This window comes from Pipistrellus kuhlii, unplaced genomic scaffold, assembly GCF_014108245.1.
Source record: "Pipistrellus kuhlii isolate mPipKuh1 unplaced genomic scaffold, mPipKuh1.p scaffold_m20_p_45, whole genome shotgun sequence".
Classification (NCBI taxonomy): domain Eukaryota; kingdom Metazoa; phylum Chordata; class Mammalia; order Chiroptera; family Vespertilionidae; genus Pipistrellus; species Pipistrellus kuhlii.
In genome coordinates, this window is record NW_023425546.1 from 640,761 (window position 1) to 650,140 (window position 9,380).

Below are 9,380 nucleotides of genomic sequence, written 5' to 3' on the forward strand. Positions count from 1 at the left end.
CGCCGAGTCTGCAACCAATCACCGCCGGCCTGGTGTTCACCCGCCTCACCAATCAGCGCGGGCGCCGCAAGGAAGTTTCCAGAGCTTTCGAGGACGGTTCTCTCAACTCGAATTCATCCGCCTGATGACTTACCTACTTTTTCCTAAAGGAGGAGAGAAATAGCCTGGAATAGAGAGGAGCTTGATTTTTAGGGTCCCTTTTGCAGATTCTGAGGAGTTTGGGGCCTAGTGGAAGGGTCTAACTGCGTCGCGGGAGGTGCGGCCGAGAGAACTATTTTCAGTGGCGCACGGATACGGCGGTTACGTAGGAGTGATAAGTCATCAACAGACGTTGCATAAATTTCAGCTCCGCCTAGCCGGAACTCTCAGAAGCGCCGGGCATTGTCGGGGTTGTGTCGTTGCTGAGGCGGCTCGACGGGATTGCACTTGCGGCATTTTCGCACTCGCTAACCGGTACTGGCCCGTAGCCTTCGAGACCTGGCGGGCCGGGGGCCGGGGGCCGAGGGAGGACGAACGGGCGGGCGGGCGGGAGCGAGGGAGCTTGAGTGAGGAAACGGCCCGGTCTCGGGCTGGGTGGGCCTTGGTGGGGGGAGGGGAGGAGCTGACGCGGCGGCGGCGGCGCGCGCGTCGCCCGGCCTTTCCGGAAGGTGGGCCTTGTTTACGTGAAGGGGGCGGGGCGGTTGGCGCGCGCGGAGAGGGGCTAACGGACGCTTAACCGATGGCGGTTCCATCGTGTCTGTTTCAGAGGGGGAAGGCGGAAAAACGGTAGGGTGACTTCTGGAAACCCTTTCATTTCGAATCGCAGCACAGATGTCGCTTACCAGCTCCGTTTAAAGGAGATTTTTATTTTTCCGGTTCTGTGGGTTTTGTAAAATTTTACTTCAGGTGCTATGCTTAAGTTTTGGGGAAATTCTGGGGTTAAGGAAGAAAGCTCTGGATGGTGAAATTACAAAGCACTTTGGATACCTCATCCAGTATAAGAAGCCTTGACTAAAGTATTTGGCCCTGGCCGGGTGTCTGTTGATTGGGAACCCCGTACACCAAGAAAAAAGGTGGTGGGTGAGAACCTAGGGATTCGAATGAATATTTACTCTCTCCTCCTTTACTTTTTCTCTAAAATTCAACAAAAAACATCCTTGGGTAAGGATTTTTTTTTTTTTTTTTTTTTTTTTGTCAAAAGGAGATATTGCTCCGGTGGTTAGAATTCCACTTGGGGACTGAAGGGTTTCGGATTACAATCTGGTCAAGGTACAAGAACCTCGGGGCTCAGAGGATAGAGCATCGGTCTTCGGACTGAAAGGTCCCAGGTTCGATTCCGGTCAAGGGCATGTACAGTGGTTGTGGGCACATCCCCGGCAGGGGGTGTGCAGGAGGCAGCTGGTCAGTGTTTCTCATGACGTTTCTAGCTCTCTATCCTTCTTCCTTCCTCTCTGTGGAAAATCAATAAAATATACTTTTAAAAAAGAAAAAGATCTTCTCACTGCCACAAAATCTTTTTTTTTTGTTGTTATTAATGCTCACCTGAGGAAAATTTTCCCACTGCTTTTCAGAGTGGGGGGGGGCACAAGATATGAAGAGGCACACATCAGCACGGGGTGATCAGTGTATCCTCCTGACCAAGAATCCTCCATGCATAGGCCAACATTAACCATTGAGCAGAACCGGCCAGGGCAGGGGTTAAATTTTATTTTTTTAAAGGAATTTTGGGTTGACTAATTTGTCTAGTAGGTTTGTGAGAGATGTAGATTAAAACATTTGGAGGTTTGTGAGAGATGTAGATTAAAACATTTGAAAAAACTGTTGAGTTTTGAAGAATTGATTAGATATAAATGTAAAGATCCTGAAATGATACACTTTTGCCTTTTGAACTCTGTAGGTCAAAATGCAAATCTTCGTGAAGACCCTGACCGGCAAGACCATCACTCTGGAAGTGGAGCCGAGTGATACCATTGAGAATGTGAAAGCCAAGATCCAGGATAAGGAAGGCATCCCCCCTGACCAGCAGAGGCTCATCTTTGCTGGCAAGCAGCTGGAAGATGGCCGCACTCTTTCTGATTACAACATCCAGAAAGAGTCCACCCTGCACCTGGTCCTGCGTCTGAGGGGTGGTATGCAGATCTTTGTGAAGACCCTGACCGGCAAGACCATCACCCTGGAGGTTGAGCCCAGTGATACCATTGAGAATGTCAAGGCCAAGATCCAAGATAAGGAAGGCATCCCTCCTGACCAGCAGAGGCTCATCTTTGCTGGCAAGCAGCTGGAAGATGGCCGCACTCTTTCTGATTACAACATCCAGAAAGAGTCCACCCTGCACCTGGTCCTGCGTCTGAGAGGTGGTATGCAGATCTTCGTGAAGACCCTGACCGGCAAGACCATCACCCTGGAGGTTGAGCCCAGTGATACCATTGAGAATGTCAAGGCCAAGATCCAAGATAAGGAAGGCATCCCTCCTGACCAGCAGAGGCTCATCTTTGCTGGCAAGCAGCTGGAAGATGGCCGCACTCTTTCTGATTACAACATCCAGAAAGAGTCTACCCTGCACCTGGTCCTGCGTCTGAGGGGTGGTATGCAGATCTTCGTGAAGACCCTGACCGGCAAGACCATCACCCTGGAGGTTGAGCCCAGTGATACCATTGAGAATGTCAAGGCCAAGATCCAAGATAAGGAAGGCATCCCTCCTGACCAGCAGAGGCTCATCTTTGCTGGCAAGCAGCTGGAAGATGGCCGCACTCTTTCTGATTACAACATCCAGAAAGAGTCTACCCTGCACCTGGTCCTGCGTCTGAGGGGTGGTATGCAGATCTTCGTGAAGACCCTGACCGGCAAGACCATCACCCTGGAAGTGGAGCCCAGTGATACCATTGAGAATGTCAAGGCCAAGATCCAAGATAAGGAAGGCATCCCTCCTGACCAGCAGAGGCTCATCTTTGCTGGCAAGCAGCTGGAAGATGGCCGCACTCTTTCTGATTACAACATCCAGAAAGAGTCCACCCTGCACCTGGTCCTCCGTCTGAGGGGTGGCTATTAATTCTTCAGTTTTGCATTCATAGTGTCCAATAATGGCACTATGCATTCTAGCCATTTGCCCCAATTTAAGTTTAGAAATTACCAGTTCAGTAATAACTGAATCTGTTCAAAATGTTAATAAAAGTTTTGTTGCATGGTAGCATATTTGGTGTCTGTTGTCATGAAATTATATAGTGATGTGGGGATTCCTATATGGTTAAAATGGTGTTTAAGGAAGGGATTTAATTTTGATGCCAATGTGACCAAAATTAAGCCATAGGACTTGGGTAAACATAATTGCAAGACTAAGACCAAGATATAGGAACTTGGTCTTAGTATTGTAATTATAATTACTGTGTGCTTTTCTTGCTCAGTAGAGCATTGTACTCAAGTACTTTAGGTAGTAAGATGGAAACTTAATCCTGTCTGTTTTATGTGAAGTCAGCTAAGAATCAAGTGGAGCCCTTAAATTTGAAAGAAGGCTGGCTGGCAAGAAACAATGTGTGAAAGAAGTTAAAAAGGTTCTGATCTAAGGCCACTTGCAGACACTGGTGTGTGAGCCAGCAAATGAAGGTAGGTCCTAACAATCTTAAGATACTAATAGCTCTACATTATTATAAGGAAGATAAGATTGCAACAGCAAATGAAATTCTCTAATTTGGGACTTGATAAAAGTTTTACCTAAAGCTAACACAAGCAGTTTTTATGTTGCCATACCAGTAACACTAGGCAGGAGTATATTGCTGATAAGAGAATTTTTAAAAATATATTTTTACTTTTTTTTTTTTTTTTACAGAGTAAAGGGAGTTTTTTACAGAGTAAAGGGAGTTTTCTACAAGTTCTCAACCTCGTTTTCCTTTACAAACAGTTCCCTGTAGTATGGTGGTTTTTCAACTTGGAACAAAATTGAATGGTGTTTGTTGAGGTGATGGGGAGGTGTCCAGAGGTGCATTGTTAAAATATAGAAAACCAAGTATCAGGCCTAGAACTAACCCTTGATAGTCCAGGTTTACCTCAAAATGACTTGGGACATATTCTGCCTTAGCAATTGTCAAATATTTGAGCATAAAAATTTGGGAGTACTTAAGTTAGAAACTTGGAGATAGCACTTAATTTTAGACCAATTTAGTGTATGAATACTTCGAATACTTGAGCCAGAAAGAGGGCCAACTGCTTATATATCAAACCCTTGGGGGTGGTAATGAAAAAAGCTTTTAAAACTTTCCTGATAGAAACTTCAATGATGAGAGAATCAGATCATCTGCCTCTTGCGCACCCCCTACTGGGCATGCACCCTGACCAGTAATGGAACTGGCCTGGTTATTGGGCAATGCTCAACCACTTAGCCACACCGGAGGAGCAGTACCCTCTTGAATGGAAGCCTGTGGCTGAAGCTGTCCAAGGAAGTGATCCCCTGGAAAGCGCTCTGGGATTCTCCCCTTTCCCTGCTGTCTTGTAGCTCTAGGCTTCTCAGGTGCTTGCCCACCAACTGAGGTTAGGAATGGGGTCCCCAGGCATGGGCCTCTGGGCCAGGCTGTGCAGCGGGCTGGCCTGAGCAGACCTGCCTCATCCTTAGGGGGTCCACGAAGACACCAGGAATGCCCTTTACATTTACAGAATCACCTGGGGGTCGCTGATGTGCATGGGAAGGCAGGCGGGTGGGGAGGCTGCCCTCTACAGCCACCCCCAGCGCTGCCTTCCCCTGGTGTCCTGTCCTGCCTGCAGGTGCTTGCATCCCACCCTCCTCCCTCGCTGCTGCTTTACAGCCTCCTACGTCCACAAGTGTGTTAAGTGAGAAAATAAGTGGAGAAAAAAAAAAAAAAAATTCCCTGCCTGGCTGTGATTCAGTGGTTGAGCTTCAATAGGAACCCAGTTCAGTTTCCTGTAAGAGCACATACCCAGTTTGCAGGAGGAAGCTGATCAATGTTTCATTAATGTTTATATCTCTAAAGTCAAAACATTTAAAATAATTATTGATTTCAGAGAGGGAGGGAAATCTTGACGAGAATCATTGGTTGCCTGCCTGCCGCCTCCATGCCCCCTACTGGGGATCCAGCCCTCAAACCAGGGACATATGCCCCTGACTGGAATCAAACCTGGGACCCTTTGGTCTGCAGGCCGTTGCTCTATCCTCTAAGCCAAACCAGCTAGGGAAAAACTTTAAAAGCCTACCTTAGGTTTAAGGAAGGTGACCTCTCCAGTTCCATCAGTCATTACATGGGTTAACTTGCTGAAGGCTTAGTTCCTGTTGGGAAACCAATGATTGGAATACATAGCTCAAAAAGTCCATGAGATTATATTGGGTTTCTAACCCCTTAAGAATGTCCAAACTAGTGCTTTTATTAAGCGGGCATTTTGCTGAATATGTAATAATTGGAAAAAGAGACTTTTTAATAGTAAAGTGAATTTTTAAAGATTGGTGTGGCTGACATTGTTGCTTACACTGAAAGGTCACAAGTTCCATTCCCAGTCAGGCTATGTACAGAAGGCAATGGATTGATGTTACCCTATCACATCAATGTTTCTTCCTCTAAAAGTTCATGTTTAGCCCTAATTGATTTGGCTCTGCGGATAGAGTGTCGGACTGCGAACTGAAAGGTCCCAGGTTTGATTCCAGTCAACGCCACATACCTAGGGGCCTGGATTGCAGGCTTGATCCCCAATAGGGGGTGTGCAGGAGGCAGCCAATGATTCTCATTGTTTCTATCTCTCCCTTTCCCTTACTCTTTAAAATCAATAAAAATGTGTGTATTTGTTTTTATTTATTTATTTGTTTATTTATTTATTTATTTATTTATTTTACAGAGAGGAAGAGAGAAGGATAGAGAGCAAGAAACTTCAATCAGAGAGAAACACCGATCAGCTGCCTCCTGCACAAAATGTGTGTATTTTTAAAGTTTATGTTTAAACATTTTTTCCTTTTTCCTAACACTAATAAAAGCCTTGATTAATAAACTTGAATAGGCTCTGGCTGGACAACTCAGTTATAGTATTGCTCCCATATACGAAGGTTTTCAGTTTGATCCCTGGTCAGATACAAGAATCAATGAATACATGAATGGAACAACAGATTGGTGTTTCCAAAATCAATAATTAGTGGTTGAGCATTGATCCATCAACCAGGAGGCCACGGTTCAAGGCATGTGCCTGGGTTTTGGGCTTGATCCCTGGTGTGAGGCAAATGGGAAAAAGGCAGCAGATTGATGTTTCTATCCCTCTCCCTCTCTAAAAGCAAATATATATTTTAAAACATACACACACACTGAAGGTTCTTGGCTTCAATTTCTTGGCAAGGGCATGTATCTGGGTGGCAGGTTTGATCCCGGAACTTTTTTTTTTTTAATATATATTTTTATTGATTTTTTACAGAGAGGAAGAGAGGGATAGAAAGTTAGAAACCAATGAGAGAAAAACATCAATCAGCCACACACCTCCTACCAGGGATGTGCCTGCAACCAAGGTACATGCCCTTAACCGGGATCAAACCCGGGACCTTTCAGGCTGCAGGCCGTCGCTTTATCCACTGAGCCAAACCGGTTTCCTCTGATCCCGGAACTCTTAACGGGTGTGTGTTGGAGGCAACAAATTGATGTGTCTCCCTTCCACCCTCCCTCTCTTCCTCTTTGACTCAAAAAAAATCAATAGAGAAAAAGATCCTCACATGAGGGTTAACAAAAAGTCTATATATAAAAAGCCAGTGACTGGAACTCCATGACTGGTTGCTGTGTGATGCCCACTGTGATGAGGGTTTGGGACTTGCTGGCCAACTTCCCCTGGCCCTGCTCCTGATTGCCCCTCACACCAATAGGGGCGGGGCTGGCAGGCCAACTCCTGTGAGCCCTACCACTGATTGGCCGCGTTGGACTGCAACCCCTCCCCCTGACTGGCCCCACCTCTGATTGCCCCCCCCCCGCCCCCATTCCAGTAGGGGGTGGAGCCAGCTGGCCAACCTCTTGCAGCCCCTCCTGCCCGGCCCCACCCCAGATTGGCCCCCCCATCAATTGGGGGTGGGGCTGGCCCACCAACCTCCCATCGCTCCTCCCTCAGCTGCTGATCTCCAATAGGCTCCCCATCCCATTCAGGGGATCACTCCTATTGAGACCGGGCTGGCTGGACCCCACTTGTGCACAAATTCATGCAGTGGGCCTCTAGTATATAAATAAAAATATACAAAGAATAAAAGCATTTCAGCTGAAACCGGTTTGGCTCAGTAGATAGAGTGTTGGTCTGCAGACTGAAAGGTCCCAGGTTCGATTCCCGTCAAAGGCATGTATGTACATTAGTTGCGGCCACATCCCCAGTAGGGGGTGTGCAGGAGGCAGCTGGTCGATATTTCTCTCTCATCGATGTTTCTAGCTCTCTATCCCTCTCCCTTCCTCTCTGTAAAAAATCAATAAAATACCTTTTAAAAAAAAGGAAAAAACATTTCACTGAACAGTATTTAGTTTGGGGAAATAGGACTTGCACAATTGAGATTTCTACCAAATTTTCACTACAGCTTGACATGCTAATGGATCTTGTGAAAAAGGTTTTCCAGCTGTTCCTGTCTCTTAAGTTTCAGGATCTCTTCCATAGGAGTCCCCAAAGGTATTCATGGGTCTCAGCAAATTCATCCTACACACACTTGAAATTTGAGCAAGGAAAAGACTCGCCCTGTGTCTCTTAACTATCCCCAATTATAATCTTCTTTGTCTACCTTCTATTTAGGAGTTCATTAATATGTTCTATTTCTTAAGAACTTTCTTGAAAGGTGCCTGTGTGCTAAGTTGTCTTAAAAGAATGCTTGCTTGCCGAAACCGGTTTGACTCAGTGGTAGAGTGTCGGTCTGCGGACTGAAAGGTCCCAGGTTCGATTCTGATCAGGGGCATGTGCGTTGGTTGCGGGCACATCCCCTGTGGGGAGTGTGCAAGAGGCAGCTGGTTGGTGTTTCTCTCTCATCGACGTTTCTAGCTCTCTATCTCTCTCCCTTCCTCTCTGTAAAAAATCAATAAAAATATATTTTAAAAAAGAATGCTTGCTTGGCATGCTGAAAGCAAGTCTCAGTAGCCTGATGCCACTCCAAGATAAAGTTTTTGCTAGTTCTCAGTGAAATGAAAAATAAGTGAGAACAAAACAATGGATTATACATAAATTATGAAGTCCATTCAATTCAAAAGATTATACACTGTATAAAAGTGTTGCAGTATAATAAAATGATTGAGTGTGGCTCTGGAGACACGATTACTTGAATTTAAATCTGGCTCCACTTACTGGCTAGGAACACACAAAAGGGTGGGCCCCTGTTTAACATTGGTTCCTTCAGGAAGGTAAAGAGGGGTTAGGGCGATGTATCTAAACTCTACCAATATTCTAGATATTTTCTCATCTGCAACCCATAGGCTTCAAGGAGGCCTGAAGTCATTTGCAACATAGCCTCAGTATTGTTCACAACACACATCCCTGTTCAAGAGCCAGCAAAGGACTTCTACCCTGCAGTCAAATTATGCTCCCAAATTGGATCGAGTTCCTGATTTATTATGCACAAGTCTATGCATCTCCCAGGGCCTCCAGAAACTATATCTCATGAGAATTCCTTAACCTCCAGAGCCTTCATTTTAATTATACTCTGCTCATTCCTTAAATAATCTGAAGGGACAAGTCATGCTCCCTTTAGTTAGGCTCAGCAGACTCCAACCTGAGACAGATGCTGATTTCTGGGAAAGCATATTGCACTCAGTGCAACAATAGTAACGGGGAAGTAAGTTTTGGGGTTTTACTTTTTTCATATTTTCTTGATCCCATTACATCCCTTAGTCTCCCCACACACACACACTATTTTTTTAATTTAATTATTTTATTGTTGTCAGAAGTTGAGTGTTAAAGTTTGCTTCCCAGCTAGTAGGTATCAGCCAACCCCTATAATTTGTTCTAGCACCTACTCCTCAGCCACACATACCACAACTCCTCTTAAGGAACACCTTTACTTTCAGAAATTTCTAGTATCAGTGTTTCCCAAACTTTGTCCTCCAAACATAGCCACTCTAAGAAGGATGTTGTGGTCACAAGGGCTCAGGAAATTATTTCCTCTCTCCTGGAGACTTATGATATGCACTACCATATTAAAGGCTCAAGAAGTTTTGCCTTGCCCTGACTGGTTTGGCTCAGTGGATAAAGCATCAGCCTTCAGACTCAAGGGTCCCAGGTTCGATTCCGGTCAAGAGCATGTACTTTGGTTTGGGGCACATCCCCAGTAGGGGGTGTGCAGGAGGCAGCTGATTGATGTTTCTCATTGATGTTTCTAACTCCCTTTCCCTTCCTCTCTGTAAAAAAAATCAAATATGTATTTTATTTCAGAGAGGAAGGGAGAGGGAGAGAAAGCTAGACACATCAATGAT

General features: G+C 45.5%; 1 protein-coding gene across 2 annotated transcripts; it reads left to right on the plus strand.

Annotated features, from left to right (window-relative positions):
• The first annotated feature begins 298 nt into the window (after positions 1-298).
• Positions 299-3,166, plus strand: UBB (ubiquitin B). Of its 2 annotated transcripts, none has more exons than XM_036412572.2 (2): positions 299-453; positions 1,877-3,166. In XM_036412572.2, exon 2 carries the CDS (start codon positions 1,883-1,885, stop codon positions 3,026-3,028), a length of 1,146 nt encoding a protein of 381 aa, XP_036268465.1. In that variant the 5' UTR covers positions 299-453; positions 1,877-1,882; the 3' UTR covers positions 3,029-3,166. The 2 variants fall into 2 exon arrangements, with proteins under 2 accessions (XP_036268465.1, XP_036268466.1); XM_036412573.2 differs by lacking the exon at positions 299-453 and adding an exon at positions 670-765.
• Positions 3,167-9,380: the final 6,214 nt, after the last annotated feature.